General features: G+C 44.6%; 1 protein-coding gene across 1 annotated transcript in view; it reads right to left on the reverse strand.

Annotated features, from left to right (window-relative positions):
• The window catches only part of ALK (ALK receptor tyrosine kinase), a 751,958-nt gene that overhangs the window by 66,921 nt on the left and 658,126 nt on the right, over positions 1-26,911 (reverse strand). Inside the window, exons 10-11 of the mRNA XM_007971055.3 lie at positions 25,719-25,813; positions 25,420-25,548 (exon numbers count right to left, since the gene is read on the reverse strand). Coding sequence (XP_007969246.3) covers positions 25,420-25,548; positions 25,719-25,813 — 224 coding nt within the window. The remainder of the gene's footprint in view (positions 1-25,419; positions 25,549-25,718; positions 25,814-26,911) is intronic.

Consider the following 26,911-nt stretch of genomic DNA (forward strand, 5'->3'; position numbering starts at 1 on the left):
GTGGGACAAGTGTGGGTAGTACCTGGGTCTTCTCCCAGGGTCTCACCGAGTCTAGCACGGTGCTGGGGAAACAACAGGTGCTCAATCTGTGCTATTGTTGACTGCAACTAACCTGCTCCCAAAGGCTTAGCATTGCATATAGGAGCCTCTTAGCTTGGAGACAATTGAAAAAGAGAATTGAAAGTTCTGTAATGCTACATTGGCCCAGGGACCCAGGCCGGTGGTGGGGGCAGGAAGCCCTGCACTCCCGGGCCATGGCTTGGCCTGCCTGTCAGGCGCTCCCTAACAGACCTGCAGCAAGGCAAGGCAGGGCTCAGGCTCCTTATTAAAACCAGCTTGCATTTGGAAATGCAATGAAAGCAGCTTTCAGGCTCTCTACGCAACAGAGTATAAGAAATGGAAAAACAGGTCAAATTTGTCTTTGGTGCATACTCCTCCTTTTCCCAGCCTCCCTCACCCACTTCCTGGTGTTCTGTGTCCCACCCAATGTCCTTAGGTGGCCTTCTGGGGGCTACACAAGAACACTCAGCACAAACTGCTCCCCCTACCCACCATGGGCCATTTCCTTTCAAACTTTCTATCTTTGAGCCAGACCAAACTTTGGGGAGTTGTCAGATCTCATATTGGCCAGAATTCTAACATTTTTACAACCTATAAAAACCTTTAAAAAGGTGTTGTTGATAAACTACTTTTACTTAAAATACAAAAATCTTACAAGATTGCAGAAATTCCCTTAAAAGAGAGATTAAGTTCAAGTCTAAGGAAAATGATGGAAACATTAATTTGGGTGTGCATAATTTTGCTCACTAAAACAAAGTGAAAACATTTCTGAAGACTGCACTAATTTAGTGATGCAAATATGAAAGCTTAACTTGGGTTGCTGATTATAAGCAATAGAATGAGACTGCTGTGGGCAGAGTTGCTAATCTGAAAACTGGGTCAGTTGTGGCAGGTTTTTGTCATGCTGCCCCTGGCCTGGAGTCTGGGAGATGGAAGTTCTGGTTGGGGTTCTAATGCATATGCTACTCAACATGGAGTCCTCAACACTTTTCTGGGCTTTTTTTTTTGTTGTTGGCAAAGGAAGATGTTGATTTCTATTTGGTTTCTGAATGGTCATTTCAAGGGCTAGAAGGTAATGGAGCCATTCACTTTGGGTGTGAATGGCTGATTGTTAGTTTTCTGATTTTTTGTTTGTTTGTTTGACACAGGGTCTCAGTCTTGCTCGGGATGAGGGAAGTGGTGCAATCATGGCTCACTGCAGCCTCGAGTTTCTGGGCTGAATCAATCTTCCTGCCTCAGCCTCCTGAGTAGCTGGGAGTACAGATCCATGCCACCAAGCCCAGCTAATTTTTAAAACTTTTTGTTGAAATGGGGGTCTCACTCTGTCACCCAGGCTGGAGTGCAGTGACACAATCATAGCTCACTGCAGCCTTGAAATCCTGGGCTCAAGTGATCCTCCTGCCTCAGCCTCCCGTAGTACTGGGATTATGGGCATGAATAACCATGCCCGGACTCTATTTTTATTATAAAGAGGGCAAACTTGCTAATTCAGACTCTTTATACAGGCATTTTTAGCAGAGCTAGTTAGGCCAGTTGCCCTTTTACCCACTCCTGTGCCCAAAATATATATGTGGGCTGTGCTACATCACCACGTGAGGGGTGATGTGGAAAGAACACAGACTTTGAAAGCAGCATAAACACCAGGGTCTGGGAGCAGCTTCATCATTTATTGATTAGGGGATCTTGATCTAGTTCCTTTGTCTGTAAAAGAGGTTGGATTGGCATATTAAAAAAAAGCAAGGGGGTAGGAAAGTTTGCCGCCAAGTCCCAAACTCTAAAAATGTGAGTGTATCCTTGACTCCTGCCTGTACCCAAGGCTGGTGCTGTCCTGGACAGCAGGACATGTGGCCAGGGGAGTTTCTGTAAATATGGATCCCATGCCAACAGCACCTGGGAATTTAAAGTCAGTGGGTTGGAAAAGACCCCGCAATGCCAAGACAATCCTAAGCCAAAAGAACAAAGCTGGAGGCATCACACTACCTGACTTTAAACTATACTACAAGGCTACAGTAACCAAAACAGCATGGTACTGGTACCAAAACAGAGATATAGACCAATGGAACAGAACAGAGCCCTCAGAAATAATACCACACATCTACAGATCAGAGCCATCTGATCTTTGACAAACTTGACAAAAACAAGAAATGGGGAAAGGATTCCCTATTTAATAAATGGTGCTGGGAAAACTGGCTAGCCATAAGTAGAAAGCTGAAACTGGATCCTTTCCTTACTCCTTAGACGAGAATTAATTCAAGATGGATTAGAGACTTAAATGTTAGACCTAAAACCATAAAAACCCTAGAAGAAAACCTAGGGAATACCATACAGGACATAGGCATGGGCAAGGACTTCATGTCTAAAACACCAAAAGCAATGGCAACAAAAGCCAAAATTGACAAATGGGATCTAATTAAACTAAAGAGCTTCTGCACAGCAAAAGAAACTACCATCAGAGTGAACAGGCAACCTACAGAATGGGAGAAAATTTTTACAAACTACTCAGCTGACAAAGGATTAATATCCAGAACCTATAAAGAACTCAATCAAATTTACAGAAAAAAAACAAAGAACCCCATCAAGAAGTGGGAAAAGGATATGAACAGACACTTCTCAAAAGAACACATTCATACAGCCAACAGACACATGAAAAAATGCTCATCATCACTCACCATCAGAGAAATGCAAATCAAAACCACAATGAGATACCATCTCACACCAGTTAGAATGGTAATCATTAAAAAATCAGGAAACAACAGGTGCTGGAGAGGATGTGGAGAAATAGGAACATTTTTACACTGTTGGTGGGACTGTAAACTAGTTCAACCATTGTGGAAGACAGTGTGGTGATTCCTCAAGGATCTAAAACTAGACATACCATTTGACCCAGCCATCCCATTACAGGGTATATACCCAAAGGATTATAAGTCATGCTGCTATAAAGACACATGCATATGTATGTTTATTGCGACACTATTCACAATAGCAAAGACTTGGAATCAACCCAAATGTCCATCAGTGACAGACGGGATTAAGAAAATGTGGCACATATACACCATGGAATACTATGCAGCCATAAAAAAGGATGAGTTCGTGTCCTTTGTAGGGACATGGATACAGCTGGAAACCATCATTCTCAGCAAACTATCGCAAGAACAGAAAACCAAATGCCACATGTTCTCACTGATAGGTGGGAATTGAACAATGAGATCACTTGGACACAGGAAGGGGAACATCACACACCGGGTCCTATTGTGGGGAGAGGGGAGGGGGTAGAGATAGCATCAGGAGATATACCTAATGTAAATGATGAGTTAATGGGTGCAGCACTCCAACATGGCACATGTATACATATGTAACAAACCTGCACATTGTGTACATGTACCCTAGAACTTAAAGTATAATACTAATAAAAAAAGATTAAACAAATCATTACAAAATAAAAAGGCATTTCACAGTGAAAAAAATAATAAAGTCAGTGGGTTGGGGAGGAGGAAGGGGGCAGGAAGAAAAATAAAGCCTCAGAAAAGAAGTTGGGAAATCCACTCCTCTCCTTATCTATAGTTCCTTGAAACCTGTTCTGCAGACCCAGGCTTTCCTTACAGCAAGTAGCCTGGGTGTGAGGGTGGCCTTATCAATCACAGGGCAGAAGCATGGCAGTTCAGTTAGTTAATTCAACCCTGAAAATGAGAGAATACATGTATCTATATTACATAGATAGGTAGATAGATAGATAAATAGATAGATAGATAGCTATGGTCTGACTGTGTCCCCACCCAAATCTCATCTTGAATTGTAGTTCCCATAATCCTCATGTGTCATGGGAGGGACCAGATGGAGATAATTGAATCATGGGGGAAGTTTTCCCCATACTGTTCTCATGATAGTGAGTGAGTTCGCACAAGATCTGATGGTTTGGTAAGGGGCTTCCCCTTTCACTGGGCACTCATTTTTCTCCTTCCTGCCATCATGAGAAGAAGGATGTGTTTTGCTTCCCCTTCAGCCATAACTGTAAGTTTCCTGAGGCCTCTCCAGCCATGCTGAACTGTGAGTCAATTAAACCTCTTTCCTTTATAAATTAGCCAGTCTCAGACATGTCTTTATTAGCAGCATGAGAATAGACTAATACATATATGAATACATATTCTCTCTCTATATATGAATACATATATATGTGTGTGTGTGTGTATATATATATATTATTATTATTATTTTCTTCTCAATAGTGTGCTAGGGAAGAGATCTAAAGGTATGGGCTTGGCACACTACCTAAGCATCTCACCCTCAGTAGGAACCACTTCAGCCTAGGTTAAGATTATTCTAAGGGTTCTGAAATATTCCCAGAGATGCTGGGCTTCTAGTTCTGACAAGGTGAGACATCTGCTGAGGGAGGAAGAGGGGCTTAGGCTTTGGATTCAGATAGGCTGTTTTCTTGTTCTGGATTTTGCTGCTGGCCAGCTGCGAGACATAAGGTAGATTGTACAGCCTCTCTAAGCCTCAGTTTTTAAAATCTGAACAATTGGAGACTGTAAGACATACCACCTAGACTCTCTGTGAGAATTAGGTGATGACCTAGGCAAAGTGCTTAGCACAACATTCAGCATTAGAGGTGCACAATGACTACGGTTTAAAAACGTGTGTAACTTTGCATTCAAGTTTTCACTGTAGGAAGCAGATATCCAATCTCAAAATTTATGTCCTCCATTTCATAAAGGAGGGACTCCAGGGTCATTTCTCAATAAAAGGGACCTGTATTTTCCCAATTCAGTGGACATACATTAGTCTCCAGTGGTTTCCATACACAAAATTTTGTTTTGATTTTCAGTGATTTCAGATGGATGGGCCTAGAGAGGCAACATTTTCTAAAGTGGATTCCATGGGAAGAGAGGATTTGCCATCCTGCGTCAGAGCCGTGATTTATCTTGCCAGAATTCTGTTGCTCCCACCAACCTCCAAGGCATGGTGGTCCTCCTTGCCTCGGATGGCTCTGACTCTTATAAATCTGCCCAGAGTTGCTTGGAATCAATTTATGGTTTCCACCGGCACCGCCTCTGGGGGTATGGAGTTTCTGACTTTATTGCTCATTGTACGAGGGCTGTCCTGCTTCTCGTGTGTGGGCTTGTCCTGCTCTAGCTTCATTCTGCTGGTTCCCTTTGTCCTTACTGTCTGCAATCCTGTAGTCATCAGAGAATGTCACAGCACAGTGGGACCTTGCAGATCGCTGAATTCAGCGTTTTCGAAACCACCTGAGGACCTTTCACATATGGATTCTAGGGCCCTGGAGATTCAAATTCAGTAGATCCTGGGTGGGGATGAGAAGGCAATACTTGAAATATGTAAAAAACATTCTCAAGAGAATCTAATACTCAACGAGACTTTTCATTATTCTTACATACCTAATTGTCCGGGTGGAGAGACAGCATGCCAGGGAGCAGCAGTGACTTTTCTGAGCCTATCAGTACTGGAGAAAGAACCAAAATTGAGGGTTCCTCTTTCTCCGTCCAAGGGTCCTTTGGGGGTGATTAAACCCTTCCAAGATTTCTGCCTTGAAGACTTCCAAGCCTTGTCAAATTGTCCCTACATGAGTCTCTGATCCACCTTGTCTTTTTCAGAACCTTACTTAATACCAGAATCTGATTTTTGTGATTGACCCATCAGAGCTATGGGTACCTGTGACTTTGCATAAGGGGACTCTTGTTATTCTGTTTTGTTTATAGTGTCTCTCTGAAGCTGCTCCATACACTATTGACCTCTCTTAGCTGCGCACTGGACTGAGGCTTGCCAGGGACAGACTCTCATTATTTCCACATCCTTGCCCAAGGGGTAGGCTCTTGCTTTAAGCAGGAAGAATCTGGCAGGTACTTCAGGCAGGGTAGACACGAGATCAGCTCTATGCTAAGACAGGTTGAGTCAGAACCATGAGGAGACAGGTAGATCCTAGGTTGATTTTCAAAAGTATTGCTGAAGTGGAAGGCAATGGGCACAACTTTGTGGATCAAAGTGAGCAGGTCTAAAACCCGAGAGGCAAGAGAATTAGCAAGAGTGGTTCCAGGGGACAGGAGGAGTCAAGGTGAGCCTTGATCCCCAGGTAGAACCTGTGTGCTTCCTGACTTGCTTTGTCCTTCTTCCTGGGTAAGGAGTTGGGGTGGGAGGCTGTACCTCAGGCACCTGAGAGGTAATCTTCACTCACGAAAGGGGCGAAAACCTCTCAGTGTTTACTGTGCACCTAATATAGGCCAGTCACTGCACTTTCACACATGCATGAAATGCGTTATGCTTGCTGCAACTTTGTAGTGCTACAAGTGGAGTTACAGTATTCCCTCTAAAAATCAGGAAATTCAAGTTCAGAGGAGTTGAGTGACTGGTCTGCAGCATACAAAGTAGATAACTGGTTACGCCAGGAACTAAATGTAGATCTTCTGAGTCCAAGTTCAAGGCTTGAAAAGGGGCTTGGCTCCCCAGGAAATCCCTAGGAAACACTTTTGAGTGTTTGCTTGTTTTTTCTTTTGAAATCCCTGAGCCTGGGGCTCAGTTCTAGCCAGGACAGACCATATCAAGGTTGCTCAGGCCCAGAGAGTAGGCAGGCCACTATGAGGGGACAGGTGAGAGTGTGGTCAGTGTACTGAGGTGAGTGACACTCCATCCCAGAAACTCCCGCAGTGGTCCCTGCAGTCGCTTAGCCTAGCAGAGCGTGGGCTGTGCAGGGTCAAAGGTATCAGCCAAGGAGAGAAGGTACTCAGGGTGAGGCGCTGGTCCCCAGAAAGGACCTGGGAGCAAGGCAGTGTCATAAGGGAAAGCTAGTAACTGGAGTGTTTACAAGGTCAGTATGCAGAGACATTAGAAAGAGAGACTGTGTCATAAGCAATAGGACAAAAATCTCAGTTTTTGGAGAGAAGATCATCACAGTGAGACTAGCAGTGAGGCTGGCTAGATGCCGAGCAGATAATCTAAGCGTCCTCATATCTCCCCTGCTGAGGGTCTGCCTTGGTCCTTGAAGCCCTATGGAGCTGTAGGAGGATCGAATGGTCTCCAGGGAGGATCTGGGATGGGGGCAGAGGAGGGAGGTCACCTGCCTCTTTCCTCTTCTCTCAAACAAACAAACCTATTTTATGAATACTCATTTATGAAAGAAAAAAAAAGAACTGCCTTATCTCTTTCTTACACATACCACATACTGGAAACATAGTTTAATACTCATTCACATCTAAACTGCATAAAGAGCCCACAAATATCAAAATACTGATTGGTTATAGACAGTTGGGTACAGAAAAGTCTATTAAGCACTGGGTTTCATTTTAAGTACATTGCAGCACCCTCCAAGAAGAAACAAATCAATTAGTAATAAACAGTACACCGCTAAAAAAAATAGGCTAGACAGTGGTTGTCCTGGTTTTATTACTGTTGCTAAGCCATCTCATCTGCTCAATTCAATGCAAAGAAATAAAGCATAATACAAAGGGAAGTAAGTTCTCGATCATCACTATTAATCACAGCAGTAAGGATCTGCCTCAGTTTGGAGGCCTGTGTGTATTGTACCACAGAAAAGTGCTCAATGCCTCATGTGGATCATTTGTACAATTTTTATTCAGATCCATAGCATTGAATTTCATCCACATCCATTGACTGAACTAAATGTCATGGATGCTGTGGCATACAGAATCATCTTGATGGGCACCCTAGGTCCCCGTAAATAAAAATCATGACCAAAATCCAGGCAAATATAATAATTCACCCATTTCTTTTTTTGAGACAAAGTCTTGCTCTATCACCAAGGCTGAAGTATAGCAGCACGATCTTGGCTCACTGCAACCTCCACCTCCTGGGCTCAAGCAATCCTACCACCTCGGACTCCACAGTAGCTGGGACCACAGGCACATGCCACCATGCTCAGCTAAATTTTAAATTTTCTGTAGAGATGAGGTCTCACTGTATTACCCAGACTGGTCTTGAACTCATGGGCTCAAGTGATCCATGGCCTTCCAAAGTGCTGGCATTACAGGCATGAGCCACCACGCCTGGCCTCCATATTTTCTCTTTTTGAAGAAACTGGGCTATTTGACCTGCAGCATTTCCATGAGCCTGAATTTTGCTGAATCCTTCTCCATGGTGCAGTTCAGCATGTTCCCTGTCCTGCAAATTGCCAACTAGATCCTTTTGCAAGACTACAGGTCATGTTCTTTCATCAGGAGATACTTTGTGTCTGATTATTGCTCTCTTTTTTCATGTTAGCACTTATCAAACAAAGCTCAATGCTTAGACGCATTTATTTATTGCAAGTTGCAAAATATGTTATTCTACTTATTTACCTCTTTTCTCATACGTTAGTTGGAATATATTTATAAAAAGATGTTCCCCCTAATCTACTATTTGGGTTACTGAGTAATATGGTTCATGTAGAAAATGCAGAATAAATGCTCAATTCTTTCTCCTTACATATACATTTCAAGATACTGAATTGGTTCTCTATCATCCTCTGAAGTTGGTCAATTAACTGTACATCATTATGAATCCATGAATTTAAACATATTTTTGAGTTGTAATTAATCACTATTACTATCCTCTGAAAGCTCAAATGATCACATCTTTGGTCAGTGGTAGCCTCCCGGGTCCTTTTGATATGACCCTAGTAGACTTTTAAAGCTTCTTTGCTATATGATATGACAAAATATTTCTTCTCTAGACCTGGAATCAACCATTTCCTCAAAAGTCCTAATTTCTTTTAGTGGGAAAAAATGTATTTTAAGTACATATTCTGGGTGCTATGGAGGTTTTTTGCTACTGGGTTGGTAATTGTCTCTATTTTTTTGAGTGAACAGAGCTAGGAAATATATATATGTGCATGCATATATCAGTATAAACATACATCTATATGAAATACACATACATATGTATATGACAAGGTACATCACGGGTTCATATTGATATTTGCAACTCAAATTCAGGACGACAGGACTTTTTATTTAACCTTGTCTATATCATATCTGCATTTCTTTTTTCACACAGAGAACCATGTCTCTCCGGAACACATGTGATAGTCGAATTAGAATATATTGTAATTATTCATTTACTTTACTTCTCCTTACACACAGTATTAGAGTCACAATGCTTTACTACTACCACCATTATTAACATAAAAATCGAGAGCACTCAACTTTTTTTGTGTGTATGTTCTTTCCATTCTCCTGTGATTTTGTGTAGTGTACTATCCATAGCTGCCCTGGGCAGACAGCCATTATATATGCTTCTCTTTCCTCTTTATCCCTTACCTAGTCATAGTTCTGTAAGAATTTATATTTATTGCTCACATCAGTCATTATGTTGCTATTTCTCTAGTCATTTTTGTTGTCTGAAGCTTGTTTTAAAGTAAATTCCTTAGAAAGGGGTCACTGGAGAAATATTCCTTGAATTATTTGGGTGTTGATATTTTTCCCTAGAGTATCTTAAAGATTCTACTCTATTTTCTTGTTATACAAAGTGTTGCTGTCAAAAACTCTGGTAATTTTAAATTTCTTTCTCTAATAAGTCACTTGCTATTTTGCTTAGGTGTTGAAAGTATTTTTTTTCTTTTTATTTAAAGTCCAGCAATTTTACTAGAATATACATTGGTACCGCTCATTCTGGGTCAATATTCTTAGATATACAGTGCGCTCTTTTAGTAAGTAGCTTCAACAAGGATATTTTCCTGGAGGTATACTTTTAAGTATTTTGTTTTGTTCCAGTTATTCGGTTTTATTCTTCAGGTCTTTCTATTATTTGTATGTTGGATCTTCATGTGTATTCTAGTAAAATTGCTGGACTTCAAATAAAAAGAAAAAAAATCCTTTGGGCACCTAAGCAAAATAGCAAGTGACTTATTAAAGAAGCAAATGTAAAATTATCAGAGTTTTTGACAGCAACACTTTATACAACAAGAAAATAGAGTCTTTGATGTGTGTTATCTTTTCCATTTTTAAAAATGTCCTCTTTTTAACTTCTGTTTCTTGTAAGGCATAAACTGTTGTGTTTATCGGCTTTTTGTTCCCTCTCTTAATAGGTTAGCCTTCATTTTTGAAAATAGTTTTTCTTTTATTGCAAATTCTTTTCTGAGTTCTAGCACCACATTTCTGAGTTTTTCTTACACTGACTTATGTTATTTTTCATGTCTTGTATCATTGTTTTAGTGTCTGTTAGCTCATTTTAAAAAATAACAGAAGGTTAGATTCTGACTCATCCAATGAGCGTGTCTTTCTGGCATGATTTTATTTTCTGTAGGTTTGTTATTCTGCCTTCTGTGTCCTGTTTTGTTTTCTTATTTTAATTTTGAATGACACTTGATCTCGATGCTCTTCTGTTATTACATATTTTTAGGTGAGATTAGTTTTCCTGAATTTTTAGGGTTCAGGAGCTTTTTTATTTCACAGAACTCCCTCTACTCCTTTTTTAAAATACGGTATTCAAAAATATGACAGTTTGGCCAGGTGTGGTGGCTCATGCCTGTAATCCCAGCACTTTGGGAAGCTGAGGCAGGTGAATCACCTGAGGTCAGGAGTTCGAGACCAGACTGGCTGACATGGTAAAACTGTTTCTACTAAAAATACAAAAATTAGCTGGGTGTGGTGTGGGTGCCTGTAATCCCAGCTACTCGGGAGGCTGGGGCAGGTGAATCACCTGAATCCAGGAGGCTGAGGTTGCAGCGAGCTCAGATCATGCCACTGCACTCCAGCTTGGGTGACAGAGGGAGACTCTGCCTCAAAAAAAAAAAAAAAAAAAAAAAAAAAAAAAAGAGGCAATTTGCTTTCTAAGGTTTCTGTTTCTTTCCTTTACTTTTATCTGGACATTCTCTTATTTATTTATTCTCTATTATCCCTTTCCTACTCAATATTGATTTTACCCCCAGAACTTTCTTCTCTAAGTGGGCCCTTTCCTAGAATGAGGTTTGCTGGCCAGGCTGCTCCAGCCCCTTCAGATCCGACTGTGGTAGTCACGGTCCCCTGCACTGGGCAAAGCTGCTCCCACTTTCAGAAGCTGCTGTCAGACTGGCTTTCTGTAATTTCTAGCAACTATCTCTTGGTTATTTAGGGGTTCTCCTGTTCTCAGGCCTGTTTCTTTCCTGTCTTATATCTTGTACAGATGCTGACACCACGCAGGTCTTTTGGTTGTTGGAGCTTTGACCTATCTCACTTGCATTTTGAAGTTTTAGGGGAATGCCTTATCTTCACATTTTGCTGTCAATGTTCATGGGTTTTCAGTTTTGATATATGGTTGTTCTGTGTTTACCTAGGGATTTGGAAAGATTAAAAAAACTGTGCTGCTACCACCATCACTGCCCTCTTCCCAGAATCCTGGAAGCACTTTTTAAATGTAGAAATCATTTGAGCTTATTCGCTATGGTGAGCCCCTGTATGCCGTCTATCTGTCAGAGCCCTCACCTGCGTTTCTATTCCTGGACTGCAGGCTTGTTTTTCGGATTTCACCTCAGGGACATCTCCAGTGACCATGGTCTCGAATGTGCCATTACATTATGCTTTGCCTATTTTCAATACAGCCCACTGAGTATAATTTAACCTTTTCTTGATAGTGCTACCAGACTTAATGAGTTGTTTAGGGCTATTTGACTCATCACTAAATGGCCTCAGGCATAAATACTTTATAGTGACTCTGTCTCTCCTGGCAGGTGTCTCTCCACTGCAGCATGTCCACCCATGTTTAATTTTATTTTACCTCCAAGGTCAGGTGAGGGCATGAGAGTGGCCCTACCCCTCTTCATGTATCAGGCTAAGGGGCAGTTAACTACAGAAAATCTTTATGTCACAATTTTGGGACATATTTATATTTTGGCATTTATATTTGGTGGATGGTGGAAGGTACTGGAAGTCTAACTTCAGATAAAAGGAGGTTATCATGATTCTGAATGAACAGGGTTGAGAATGTTGAGGCTTTCAATTTCAATGGACAATTTATGGTACATTTCTGTAGTATCTCCGTCCTCCAGTAAGTCTAGCTCCTTACAACCACGATAGGTCAGTAGACAGGGAAGAAAGAAACACTGTGACTTTTGTCTCATACGTCATACAATCATATAGAAAAGTTAAGCAATTGGCCAGTGATTGCAAAGCAAACCTGGGGCTAAGTGAGGAGGGGCACATCACCTTTTCTCTTTCTGCAACACAAACTGTTTCAGTTGATGAATTTTCCATGCTGTTCTTCCAGCTTGTTTCTCAGAGTGAATTTATTCGCGTGCATGTGCATGCACATGTGCACACACGTGTGCTTGTACACATACTTGCACATATGCTTGCGTGTGCACCTGTGAGCACCTGCCCACGTGTGCCTGTGTACACGCACCCACCCTGTTCATTCAGGCAAAGCATTCTCTCTGGTTCTTTTTGATGATGAGAAGTTAGGGGTGGTGACAATAACAATGATCACACCAGCCCTGTCTTTTACTAGATATGCTCACACACATGATCTCATTTTTACTTTTATATTGTGGTTTCCTTTGCTCCAGACACAGTTCCTCTAGACAGGAAGACTGCCTGATAATGCTGAAGTATCCCATGGAACAAAGACCAGAGGCCCATCTCCCTCCCTACTGGAAGGCAGACACCCCTTCTTGGAGAGGGACTTCCAAGTGAGCTTACCCCCATCAACAGGGCAGCAAGCCGGGGCTGTCTAGATAAAAGCTGCTTTCAGGGCTGAATTACCCTAAACAGCTCTGACACCCAGCGATCTGCAGGAGATTTTAATGGCTCCTGTGATGGCTGATGTATTGTGTTCTCAGCCACCCCCCGCTCCCCAAGGGAAAGTCAGGAACACAAGGGAGAAGAGAAAGGTCATGGGAAAAACACTATCCTGAAAGCAGAGCTGTAAAAATTAAGTTAACGGAGGCCTCAGGGCTAATTTGGTTATTTCTAACTTGGCTTCAGGCCAGAGTCGGGCCAATAAAGTGTCTGATATCCAGCTGGGTGCTGTGGACTCACCCATCTGCAGGTTACACATAATGGATTTGGTTTTGAGGCTTAAGTGGGAAGTGGTTGGTGGTTTAAATACCAGCTCTGCCACACTGAAGCCCAAAGGGTCATGGACTTCTGCCTTGTCCATTCTTGTCTGCAGATGGGAGAGATTTAATCTAGTGCATCACCATAGGGGTTACATGATTAGGACTCACGGCCTTCTGTTGTAAGGTTCACTGGCACCTAAAAGAGAGGCAAATGTGTGGGAAGCCCCAGCCCCTCACTCCTTTATTCTGTCATTCCTGCTCGTTGTTTGGTTCTAACTCATGATGACTGAAATCTCTACAAGGCCCTTGGGAAATACCTCTGACAGATGAGCAGACGGAGAAGGCAGCCCAACTGGCTAGGGAATTTGGAGCTAGAAAGATGTCCCGACTTCCAGGTCTAGGTCCCAGATCCTCTAAAATGAATTGGAGGACTGAGACACACATGAGAAGATATGATACCCAAATTTCAAGGGTAGAAAAGAAAGCAGTAGGGAAGCATTAGGACCAAATACTAGACCAAGGAGAGAAGGCAAAGTGTGTAAGTCTAGAGGACCAGAAAAAAGAAGGGAAGAGATGCTTCCCTCCTATTTTTGTCTGCAATGCACTCATGGTGGCTGGAGATGTGGCAGCCACTTTGCAACCATGAGGCAACAAGCATGAGGAAAATGCCAAGAGGCTCTCAGAGATGTAAGTCGTGACATTATTGGGCTCTGGATAATGACAATAGTCACTTCTAGGGCCACTGAATTAACATCAGCAGTCACCTATGAAATAATTTTGGTTGTAGGACTGGAGTAGTCCTTGGGCTCCCAGCCATTGGCTGGATCTTCAACCCCAATGAAGCTTCCCAGAATCAAGATCTCCCAGCTACTTGCAATGAAACAGCACTGACGAGAGAATCCTTCTGCTGTCTCTCAAACAGCAATGCCAGCTTGGATTGGGACCAACTTTCCCATGCTTCTCAGACACTGCACGTGGCCTTCTGCCTGACTTCTTTGGTGAAGAGCCAGGTACCCAGGTCACTCCCCCGGCCTAGTCTGCTCAGCTGAGGCATGCTCCCCTACTCTACCCTCAACCCACCCTCTGCTGTGTCTCAGTGCACTTCACTATTAAGGCCTTCAGAGCTTTGGGTGTTGCAGGGATATTGTGGAAGGCCTTGAAGATTTCCCCAGGTCACACCAGCCTAGAGTAAGAAGTAGGATCTTAATATTAGTAGCCAGTAGCATATTCCCGATTCTGCTCCCAAATCCTTGAAGGAACCTGAAGTTTTTTCCCTTGATACTTCATTGTTAGGGCTTGCATTCACACACGTGTGCTCAGCCACCATCACCCCTGCCCTCCTGACCTGCTTATTATTTTCACAGCACATCCCTCTGAAATGATGCCATCTGTACACTAGTTTGCTCTCTGCATTAGCACATATACTCTATAAAGAGTAGGCCTTGTCTGTTTTGTTCACTGCTTTGTGTCCAGGGCCTAAAACAGTGCTAGTCACAGAAAGGGTGGTTAATAAATTTTTGTTAAATGAAAAAGAAAACCAAAGCAAAATGAAAGAAGAGAGTAGCCCAAACGTCATCTCCAAACCCACCTGAGTGGTCAGGAGGAGGTGGTCATGCATGCAGTGGGTACAGTGAGTGGGTGGTGAGATACTTTTGATCCTTTGGGGCTCCCGTTCTAGCGTTAGAATGCTTAAGATGGACGAACCAGAGGGTTTTTGTTAGCGTAAGTGGATGTTTGCTGAAAGGCCTTCTGTTTTGTCTCTTACCCATGATTGGAAAGTGTTGGGATTCTGAGGAACTGGCACACACCCTCACATACTCTGTTGAACACACACAAGCACACACACCAGCCCACACTAACACATGCATGCACACACATATCCAAAATGCAGGGTACTCTGGTTTGTTTGTTTTTGTTTTTTCAGACAGAGTCTTACTCTGTCACCCAGGCTGGAGTACAGTAGTGATATCTTAGCTCACTGCAACCTCTGCTTCCTGGGTTCAAGTGATTCTCATGCCTCAGCCTCTCAAGTAGCTGAGATTACAGGCACATGCCACCACACCGGCTAATTTTTTTGTATTTTCTGTAGAGACAGGATTTTGCCATGTTGGCCAGGCTGGTCTTGAACTCCTGACCTCAAGTGATCTGCCCACCTTGGCTTCCCAAAGTGCTGGGATTACAGGCATGAGCCACTGCGCCTGGCTGAGCCCTGTGTTTTTAAGAAAACACGTGAGTCCTACTCCTTAGCAGCATGGCCACTCCCCCAATCCCATGTCTGACGAAACAGATTGGCTGATAGACTGAATGGTCTAGTTAGTAGGATCACAATCATAAAGTCAGTTGAGCGGAAAGAAATAGTCCTCTTTCCAGGAAAGGATTTTGAGGCCAAGGGAGTTTTTCTGATTCTCCATTAGGTTACTGGACAACCCCACACTAAGCCTTATTTTCTTACTTTTTAACATTTTTCCTGGAATATGATCATTATTAGATCTGCCAATCACTTACTAAAAAGTAATAAAAATTACATGACTACAATTTGCTCTTATCTTACGATGAAGACACTGTCAATATTCACCATAAAAACAAATCAGGGCTGGGCACGGTGGCTCATGTCTGTAATCTTAGCACTTTGGGAGGCCTAGGCAAGTAGATCACCTGAGGTCAGAAGTTCGAGACCAGCCTGGCCAACATGGTGAAACCCCGTCTCTACTAAAAATGCAAAAGTTAGCTGGATGTAGTGGCAGGCGCCTGTAATCCCAGCTACTCGGGAGGCTGAGGCAGGAGAATTGCTTGAACCCAGGAGGCAGAGGTTGCAGTGAGCCAAGATTGCACCATTGCACTCCAGCCTGGGTGACAAGAGCAAAACTCCATCTCAAAAAAAAAAAAAAAAAAAAAAAAAAAAAAAAAAAAAAATCTACACCCCCCAAAACCAACAAAAAAACCAAGCCTCTCCAATTCAATCACTTCAAATTTGTTTGAAAGAATTTTCGTGAACAAGGTTTTGATGCATCCATTATTTTTAAGATCTTGATAAGTTTTAGAAGGCTAAAGATCCTCTTTTAAATTATACTGATGACAGGATTTTGGGGGCAATCCTGCATACCCCACAGAAATCATTTATTTCCCCCAAGGGGAGTTTGAGGGTTTTACCTGAAAACTGATGATCAATTGGGTTGGGGGAATTGACTGAATGAGAGGACACAAAATTCAAAATATTAACCTCCCCTTAGATACATATTTATGTGTATATATACACACACACACACACAAGTGTGTATATATATACACACACACATAAGTGTGTATATACACACAATTATATACATATATATACACATAAGTGTGTGTATATATATATTCTATGAGTGTGCAGCTCAGAATATTGTGTATACACAAAAGTGTGCACAACTCATGGAAGGAGGTGGATTATAAATGCACTGAATATTTATAGAAGGCAACACACGAGGGGTGAGTTGGTCCAATCTTTTTGCTTACATATATATTTAATAATAATGTTAATTACAATGTCACAACAGCATGTTATATTAGCATATTGTTTTGTACCTTTCAAAGCCTGATAGAAATGATCTCATTTGCTCAGTACAATAGCCAGCTCTGAGAAAGAACTGTGGCAGGTAATTAATATCCCTACTTTATGGATGAGGAAACAGGGCCCAAAATCTTTGACTTTCCTGAAGTTGCATGGCCAGAACCTTGGTCTCTGGGATTCTTTGCCAATTCGCTTACTGTCTTGCTATTGCCTGACACTCAGTAGGTGCTTCATGACTATTTAAGCATCTGTAGAATATTGAATACATAGTCTTGAGACTGATCCTAGGAATTCTGCCCATCAGAATCCCCACTGGGCTCCCAGAGCTTCCTGGTGAATGTTGGTCTCCAGCATAGAGAAGCCACTACAGGCAGGCTCTAAGATGGCCTCAGTGGTCTCCAACTCCTAATAATCACACCTCTGTGTAACCCCCTCCCTTTGAGTATAGGTGAGATCTGTGAATTGCTTCTAACCAATAGAATATGGCACGGATGATGAGATGTCGTTTTCTTGCTTATGTTATAAAATTGTAATTTCTGTATTACCAGAAGACTCTCTTTCTCTCTCTCTCTCCCCACTCCACCCCCTCACCCCCACACTAGCTTTGAAAAAGTAAGCTGCCATACTGGGGAGAAACTGAGGTTGGCCTCCAGCCAGTTAGGAACTGAGGCCCTCAGTCCAGTGGCCCTCCAAGAACGGCCAACCACCATGTGAGCCTGGCAGTGAACCCTTCCCCAATAGAGCTTTCAGATGAGACTGACACCCTAACTGCAAACTTACGAGAGACTATGAAATGGAGGACCCAGTTGAGCTGTGTCTGATTTCCTGACCTGCAGAAACTGGTATAATAAATGTGTGTTGTTATAGCCACTGTGTTTATGGTCATTTGTTACAATGCAATGGATAACTATCCAGGCACCCCAAAGCCCCTGCTGCACAGCTGGTACATTCTTTGGCCTCCCCATCTTTTGTGTAAGCACCCAGCAGGGAGGGCACTGGCTGGGCCGAGTTCTGCCCTGTGCCCTCTCCCTCCTCCCTGACTCCATGATAACTAAGGCAATTCCACCTCTTGTTTCTTTTCCTCTCAATAGGGGAGGGGCAAGCTGGGAAGACCACCTTTTGTGATCAAGAGTTAGCATTTTAACCTTTTTACTCCTAGATTCACTGTCCACCTCCAGGCCCAGATGAATTAAAAAAATTTTTTTCTTTGTCCAAAACCACTGAAGCTTTGCTGCAACAAGCAGAGAGCTGAATAGGCTCTGAGAAGATGCAGAGTTGTTTTATAGGCAGAAGCAGCAAACCCAAGAGAAGAATGATAAAAAAGTGGTCTTCCCAAACAACAAGTACTTAATGCACTTGCTCTGATGGAGGGGCCTTTGTGTTCTGCTAGTCTTCAAGCTAAATGATCTTAAGGCATACTGAGCCCAGAGTTCCTGGATCATTTATTGTCTCCCACTTATGTAACCTTTCACTGAAACAAATGAGAAAAAACAGCATGTTTTCTCAGGCCAGCCAGGAGAGGGAAAGGCAATGGTTCCTGTCTGCTGCTTAGAAGGGCAACAGTATCGACTTTATGTTGAAGCATTTTGTCAGCAACCTTGCCATAATTCCAACCCCCACCTAACCTTAGATTGGAGGTTCATGAGGCATCTTTGAGTCTGTCAGAGCTGGGTGGGTCTGTGCTATTTCTTAAGGGGGTCCGTGGTTTGGGAAGTTCTGAAGTAATAGTGTTGATGCCTTTCCATCTCACAGGACACATTGTGAAAATGATGATTGGTTCAGAATAATTTGCAATGCACCATCTAGGGCAGAGTCAAGTGAGGGCACCTGTCCTGGTTCTAGATGTGATCAGAATCAGAAGTCTCTCCTGTGGTGGGATAATAGTAGCTTCAAATTGGGCTTAGGCAGATGAAGCTTTGGGTGATCATTTTTCTTTTCTTTTCTTTTTTTTTTGGAAACGGAATCTTGCTCTGTCATCCAGGCTGGAGCGCAGTGGTGCGATCTCGGCTCACTGCAAGCTCCACCTCCCAGGTTCACGCCATTCTCCTGCCTCAGCCTCTCGAGTAGCTGGGACTACAGGCGCCTGCCACCATGCCTGGCTAATTTTTTTGTATTTGTAGTACAGACGGGGTTTCACCGTGTTAGCCAGGATGGTCTCGATCTCCTGACCTGGTGATCCGCCCGCCTCGGCCTCCCAATGGATGATCATTTTTCAAGAGAACACTTTGGCTTGTTCACAGGCTCAGAGCCCCAGGCCCCTGCATAGGGTTTGACACAGAGTAGGCACCCAGTACATGCTTGTTAAATTGAACTATATGAGTTGTTATTTCCTAGGCTTGGGATTCAGGGAAAGCAATGATGTTGTCTGCATTGGGCGCTGAGTTGAATCTCCCAAGTGCAAAGAAAACAGCTGATTTGGATGCAGCAAGAGCTTCTCCCTTATGCTGGTCAGCAATTGGGCAGTATTTAGTATTGTTCCTAATAGGCATGGGCTTAGAGTGGGAAAGACTTTGGAGTGAGCTGGCTTGACTTTGAACCCTGGCTCTGCATTTGATTAGAAGGTCAAGTCACATAATCTTTCTGATCCTCTGTTTCCTCAATTCTAAAATGGGAAGAAGATGATGGCTCAGGTAGCTCCTTATGTGTGAGGCACCTCTCTAAGCCCTGGGTACATATTAATGTATGTAATCCTTGCATGAAACCTAAGCGATGTAAGCATTGATAATCTAAGCACCATTTTTTGATGCAAGGAAACAAAGGCACAGACAGCAGAAGGGAGGTGCTCAGAGTGAGTAGCATAGCTGGGATTTGGACACAGGTAGTCTGTGCTCTTAAAAAAGATGCTATATTGCTTCCTCATGGTGACATCTCCCTCAGGAAGTCCGTGAGAATCAAATGAAAGAGACACTGAATGAGTTTAGTGACTGTTGCCCCATGGACAGATGGAAGGAGGTGGCTGACAAATGGCAGAACACACGCTGGGAAACTCTGTTGCTGATGGGTGCTCGGCCTTCAGCCCAGCCTCTGGTTCCACCCTGTCACTGTCACCAGGTCCCTGGGGAAGTGCTTTCTCACCATCAAGCTAACCCCGGTGTTCACTGATGTCCACCTCTTGGGGATGCTGACTGGCTCTCCAGCGTGCAAAGCCTCTTCCACTGGAAGAGACTCATTAGCGTTGGTAATGGGATCATGAATCATAAATTAGTTCTTTGCCACCTCTCTTCCTGGAGCACAGGCGTGCTTGCTCCGGGGAAGGAAGACACACCCAAATGAATAGTGACATTCTAATTGGGAGGGCACCGAATGTGCTCCAATGACTGGGGTCCCAAGAGCCTTGTTAAGGCTGGTGCTTCCTGCATCATCACTAGTGTGCTTGCTATAAAATAGGTGATAATCTAATATTAGTAACATAAGCGAGAACACAGAGGTGACCAGTGTCTGAAGGGGCTCCAAGGGTTCTAACTACGGTCCCATGCCTTCCACCCCTTAATGAACAGTCCCCCCTAGTCGAATGGGTGCTAACAGAAGTGTCTTCCAAGTGCACCAGTGAAGGCTGGGGTACATGGAGGAATGCCAATTAGCTGCAATTATCAGCTTTCTTACATGTGTGTGGGAACACTGCCTGCCTGGGGCGCCGTCTTGAATGTTAGTGAAGATGCAGATGTGCTCTGTTTAAACAAAAACTAACATAAGAAGCCAGATCCCTCTGGAAGACCTATTCAGTAATGAAAGAGAGATGCCTCTGGAAGACCTATTCAATAATGGGATTCCTGAAAGATTTGTCTATTACAATTTTGACCTTCTAAATGTTATCTGGCCTAGAACATTTCACTTTCTGCGTGATTTTTAAGAAACACGATCGTTTGCCTTTTACACAAGTTGTCTAACTTAGGGCAAGTTAGTTCACCCCTCCGGACCTCATTTGTTAAAGGGAGATACTATGATAGCACCAAGAGCTCAGCACAGTCGTGGCACACAGCAGTGCCTGGTGAATCACAATTATGATTGCTGTGTGACGAGGGAACGTGACACAAGGCCTTTGCTTTGGACCAGGCTCCTCGTCTGTAGGTCAGGATGCACACCCGGGTTCCTAAACTTTTTTGCTAATCAAACTTTCCTTGAGGGATGGTTGAAAATGGGAATTTTGACATCCTGCTCCCAGACATTCAGATTCCGCAGGTTGATGGGGGCCCAAGAATCTGCATTTTTAACAAGCAGCACTTGCAGACATGAGGGGACCCAGATGCTGATGATTTGAGGACACACTTGGAGAAACCGGGGGCTGAATCTAGTTCCCTGGCTGGCCAGCTCACTGCTGCACTTGTGAGTCCTGGATTGTGTCCGTAACTGGGGAGTTCTGGGGAAAGCTGTTAATGATGCCATTAACGCGAGTTCCCTCCAGCGGGAGGGGGCTCCCGGCTCCCTACTCTGACTTGTCTCTGGACTTCTCACATCTTGGACCTCCCACCTTCAAGGTTGGGATGCAATGATGAGCTGTGGCTAAAGAGAGGGACGTGGCTTCCTCCCAGTCCCCAGAATGGGATTATCTGCAAGGCCAGCAAGGAAGAGGCCAGGATTTTTCAGAACTGGATTAGAATACATTATTGATTCAGGAACGGAGTGACCCTGAAGAGAAGAGGCCTCCCCTCTTGGGGTGTGCCACTAAAGTAGGCTTGGCCGGACCTGCAGGGCCTGAGCGCAACAGGCTCTGAGGGGAACAAAGACCCCCATCGAGTGGAAAGACAGGGTCTGTGGGAGGATGCTGGGCCTGCGGAGCCTGCCTTCCAACAATGCCGTCATCCCCAGAAGGGCGTACTTGGAACATAATGGCTCTAGTTACAAATTCTATTAACTCTAATAGTTGTTCTGTGGTGAATGGATAATGCATTTAGCAGAAATAGACCCAATCAATTTATATGAAACACATAAAACTTTCTCATTGGAATTGGCATCTGTTCTTGAATCAGGAGCATGTGTGGAAATGGACAGCCTGTCACCCTCACTTCTGGGCACATTAGTAGTGCCATGGGTTAATTGGAGATACGGGCCAAATAAAGCCATGGCTCCCTGATGGCATCACCCTTCAACCCTTGGAATCTTGGAGCTGGGAACGGGAAGGGACTCGGACACTGTCTACTTCTAACCTTGACTTTTTTAAAAATTGCAGTCTCTCTGCCCTTGTCTGTGTTCACATTAACCCCCCTCATCTGCTGACTTGCCCTGATGGGAGACCCTGCAGAGGCAGAATGGCCCCAGGGCCACGGCTTGCCAGTGCAACCAGCCAGGGCCCAGCGGGGGTGTTATCTCTTTTAGTCCAGTGCTCTTCCCATGACTCTATATAGTTTTAATTGCTTTTATCCCCGCTTTGATGAGGGATGTGTACTCAGAAAATGGCAGACCAACCTGTCACCAAATAGCTAGAGGCAAGGCTGTGGTTTTGATGCCAAGGCTCCACAGTTAGGGTTGTGGAGTTGGGCCCAAAGTTTGGGCAGGTTCTCCCGTTAGCTGAGCTGATTCCCTTGGACTCGCCCTACATAGCATCTGAGCTCCAAGGAGAAGGATAGAGGGGTAGGGAGGTTGAAGAAGGGTCCTTGGGCCTTGGGGGCCTGCTTATCCTCATCTGGGCTTTTTAGGGAAAGGGTGTGGTAGAGCCTGCCCATTCCTCCTCACTGCTAACATTCATTACTGCCAGATAGAGACAGTCATGGGGAGAGGAAAGAGAAAGAGACAGACAGAAAGAGAAAGAGAGAGAGAGAAGGAGGGAGCAGGGTGAGGGGGAGAGCGGGGGAGAGGGAGAGAGAGAGAGAAGGAGGGAGCAGGGTGAGGGAGAGAAAGAGAGAGAAGGAGGGAGCAGGGTGGGGGGAAGAGAGAGAGAGAGAGAGAGAGAAAGAAAGAGAGAAGGAGGGAGTGGGGTGAGGGAGAGAGAGAAAGAGAGAAAGAGAGAGAGAACCTGGTTCTGCAGCCCCATGATGAGATTACCCCAGTCATTTGGTTAGTGTAATTGTATGTGCAAAGCTGACAAATGTAATTTCCCTGGACTTAATACTTGCCCCATTTTCTCTTTCAGCATCTTCATCTGATTAGCTAAAGTGACTCAGAGTCTTCCGAGAATGCCACATGAAGCACCTGGACAGGATTTTCCTGGCCTGGAAACTTGAGCGGCTCAGCTCTGCTCCATGGGCCCGGAGGTGAAGAACCTCCCAGATCCAGGGAGTCAGGCCGAGTCCCTCATCAGAGGGGAGGGCTGCTGTGGAGAGTGAGGAATGTTTAGGGAAGCTTAGAAGTGTTGCCAGTAACTGTTTCCAAAAGACCCCAAAGGGCCTTTGCGTTTCTAGTTCTCTAACACCTGCCTGGAGGAGAGTTGAAATGCCACCAGCCACCTTGTTCCAGCCCAGCAGAAACTGACAGCTTTGAACTTTGGAAAGAAAAATCTTATTATCTTGTCTCCTCGATTGTTTGTCAGAAGGTTGGGAGCTGATTTGTTTACTGTTCGTGCAGGGCCTCTTGGCTGGAACTCTTCCCTGCCCTTTGCCATTTTTAGTGTTTTTCTCCGATTGGAGACTGATACCTCAAAGTAGCTTAGTTGGGTGAAAGAATGTGGACTCCAGGTTGACTTCCTGGCCCCACTGCCTTCCAGCCTTGGGGCCCTTAAATTCTTCCATACCATTTTCCTCATCCTTACAGTGGTAAAAACAGCAACTGTCCCTGGGGCCCTGTGAGGACAAGTTGTTGTGTGAAATAACCTAGGCTATGGGATCACGCTCAGTGATCTTTCCATTCCTTTCCTTCCCCTTCTGGCCTATCCCTCTGTCCTTTTTCAGGGGGCCTCCCAGGTGGAAGCTCTGAGCTTGTGCTTTGCAAACATGCCCCTGCTGCCTCATAGGCCACTCTCCTCCCATGGCCCAGGAGCTCCAGAATGGCGAGTACCGGCTCAGCCCTGTCCCTGTTGTAACCATGCAGCATGCTGGGCATGTGTCTGCTGGGTACGTGTCTGCTGGGTGATTATTACTGAGTGGGTGTGGGAGTGGGTGTGGCCTTGGCCTCTGCCTCCATGAGTCTGCCTGGACCCATAGGCACTACCTCGGTATTGCTCTGAGACTGGGGTTGAGAATGAGGGATCAGGTTTCTCAGTGGGGAGACTTGTGTTCCAGCTGCTGTCTCCTCCAGCCTTTAATTGTATTTAGAGGTGGTGGGGGAGCCATCGCCACGTGTGAGCCACTGGTGATTTCATTAGTCTGAGTGGCCATTGGGCAGGCCCTTATTGATTAACCTTTTAGAGACAGTGGGAGTTATGTGGCAATAAACTCATGAATCGAGCAGGGTGGATGGCTGTTTCCTAAATGCTGGCTGCAGGGGCTGGCGGCTGACACCTGAGATCCAAGCTCAGGCAACCAGCCACCCACTGGTCAATAGATGTTTCTGGAGTCTCTGCTCTGTAATCAGTGCTGTTGATTAGGCTGGGCAGGGAGCTGTGGCTATGTTTCCTTAGCACACTAAAAGGGCAAGTCTGGCTTCTTCCCTCAATTTATAAATTTATACATTTCCTGAATTTATCACAGGGAGGTAGTAGTTGACCAAGATCCAAGGAGTGAGTGGAGGTGAATCACTGGGGCTGGAGGCAGGGCATTGAATGGAGAAGTTAGAAGGCTGCCTCCATCAGGTGAGGTGTTGGCATGAGCCGGGAGGGGAGGGGGAAACCAGAGAGAGCTGCAGTTTTGTGGGACAGGCTCCCCTCTGTGTAGGAATATGCAAAGGTCTTTCATCCTTCTAGTTAAAGGGGAAGGGAGGGATGATGGGAAAAGGATTAGATCAGGCGGAATCAGGAAGGGGTGACAGTTAGCCCTGGGCAGCTTTCCATGGGACAGAAAGGAAAGAATTCCTTCAAAGACAAAGCCACGCTAACGTCTAGTTCACATGTTGAGAGCTGATGAATTCAGCAGCAAAGGTATGAACCTCATTTTTTGTACTTTGTACCAAAAAAGGATTTCACATTACAAGTTGAAATTAGAGATTTATCATTGATCTTTTATTATTTTGATAAAGACTTATCTTTTATAGGAAAGAGAGTGTGGGTAGACTGTGTGTTGTACACTTGTTTCTCCAGGCTATACATAGTAGAAGAAACCTCACAGGCCCAGGTACCGATGCCTGCCTGGGAAAATCCCTTGGCTGACTGGCATGGGGCTGGGGCAGCCTTAATCAGTTTCTGGGGGCTAGGCTTACAACCTCTGGTCTAACAGAAGAGTGGCCGAGAAGTCACAACTGTGGTTTATAACCAGAGGTTGAAAAGTTCTGCTGAAGTGGAAAGGGGCCATGAGAAGTCTTGGCTTGGGGTATGCTGAATAGAACAGCTTTGGAGGGGATCTGAGCTCTGGGGGAACTGTGTTGAAAGAAAGCTTTGGGGACTTTACCCATGATGGAGTAGCCCACGTTTGTGCAACAGATAACCTTGGCCAGCCCCAGCCCTCTTTATAAGGAGAAGAAATCTGACAGTAAAGTTTGCTTTGTTCAGTAAGGCGGGAGTGAATTCAAAACAGAGATGGGGAAAAAAATGCCAGTTTGGTTCTCTCCTTTGGATGGGGCCTAGGTATTCCCTAGGTATAGAGGGAGCTGCTCCTTTGTACAACTTCCAGAGGTTTCCTTTGCTCAGGCAATATGAGAACCAGACAGCTTCCTCTTGGACCCCATAGTCAGAGCGTAGGTGATGCTCTTTCTAAAGATTGACTGTTTCATTCTTTCAGCACAGTTCCCCACCCCAAACACAGCACCAGTCTTTCTTCTGCCTTTTGCAACAAGAGGTTACTATGTTCACATTTGTGAGCTGAGCCCTTACCTGTAGGGTCGAAGATGGGCGTCTGTCGTGGTGAATTTTCCCCGGGTTTCAGCTCCTTGTTTGGGTTTCTCTCAAACAGGTTTCTTGATTTGGGTGCTGTATTCTGTAGGATCTTGTCCTCTCCACTAACTGGAATAGAGAAGACCCCATGGGCTGAGTTAGGTGAGGGTCCATTTCAGGGTGAGAGATGATTTCACATTGAGGGAGGTGGGAGAGACAGGCTTAGGCTGAGGAGGGGACAGTGAGGCCATGGGCCATCAGGGTTGGGGGACATAGTGCTGGGGTCAGAGTGAACTCACTGGTGAGGTAGCAGTCCAGGCTGATGGAGATATTGTCAAAAGCCACGATGGCTCTGGATCCTTGTCCCCACCATGCAACCATCTGCAGCCAGAACCTGTATACATCAAGAGGAATGTGTGTGAGGAGCAAACTGGGGGGTTTTGTCTTAGGATTCAGCATCCAGCAGGCATGTGCTGATTACCTGGCTCAGAATGTGAGTTTGAAAAAGGCTTACCTAATCCCAGAGCAGTGGTGAAAGAAAAGCCATCAATTCCCCCTACTTCTGCAATGCAGAGCACTTCCCCTTCCGAACTATCCCCTTCCGCTTCCGAACCAGCTGACACACTGGTCCTTAAATCCAGCCTGGAGTTTGGGGCCTGGGACCAGGATTCCCTGGTCATCTGAGGAGAAATCTTTTGCTTTCTGGGTGTGTAGGATGCTTGGAAATGGAGAAGAAATCTGACAGTAACTGCTTTGTTCAGTAAATGGGGAGTGATTTCAAGGCACTGAGTTGGGGAAAAAAAATACCAGCTTGGGTCTCCTGTTTGGGTGAACTAAACAGGAAAAATGGGTAGGTCTGACATTCAGCCAGTGGGGCTGAAGTCATTATTAAAATATTAAAATGCTTCTGTACCAGCCAATAAAGAACCGCAGTTCCATGAGTGCCCCTTGCTTGTTGCTTCAGGCAACTGTCTCCTTCCCTGGTGCCCCTGCCCCATTTATTTCCTAATTAACCAGCATCCGTAGGGTTTATCCATTGGTTAGCCCAGCAGGGGTCTCAAGCATCCTGGGTCTCATCCAGCATCACAGGAGGTTGCCTGCCTGGTAGTTAAATGTTGAGCGACTTGACTATTACCCTTGGGAGTATTTGTAACCAATACAGAGGGGTCATAAAAGTGTTAACAATAAACTCATTAAGATATTGTTTCTCCCCCCCCACACCCCTTTTCATGTCCTTGGAGGGCCAGGTTCTCAGACTGTGGCCAGGGAAGGCCTTACAGTGACATAAACAGGAAAATACCTTTTGTTTGCTTGTTTCCTGAGAAATCATCCCCTGGAATCCTAGCAGTCAGCCAGCCCTTTCCTGTTCTAAGTGAAGGTTTCCTGAGAACCTTAAAATCCTTTCCCACCCTCCAGAACGTCAATCCAGAATGACCTGCAGAACAGGGTGCTGGCTCTGGCCTAGATATGAAAACACCAAGAGAAGGAAGCC

This window comes from Chlorocebus sabaeus, chromosome 14 (genome assembly GCF_047675955.1).
Source record: "Chlorocebus sabaeus isolate Y175 chromosome 14, mChlSab1.0.hap1, whole genome shotgun sequence".
Classification (NCBI taxonomy): domain Eukaryota; kingdom Metazoa; phylum Chordata; class Mammalia; order Primates; family Cercopithecidae; genus Chlorocebus; species Chlorocebus sabaeus.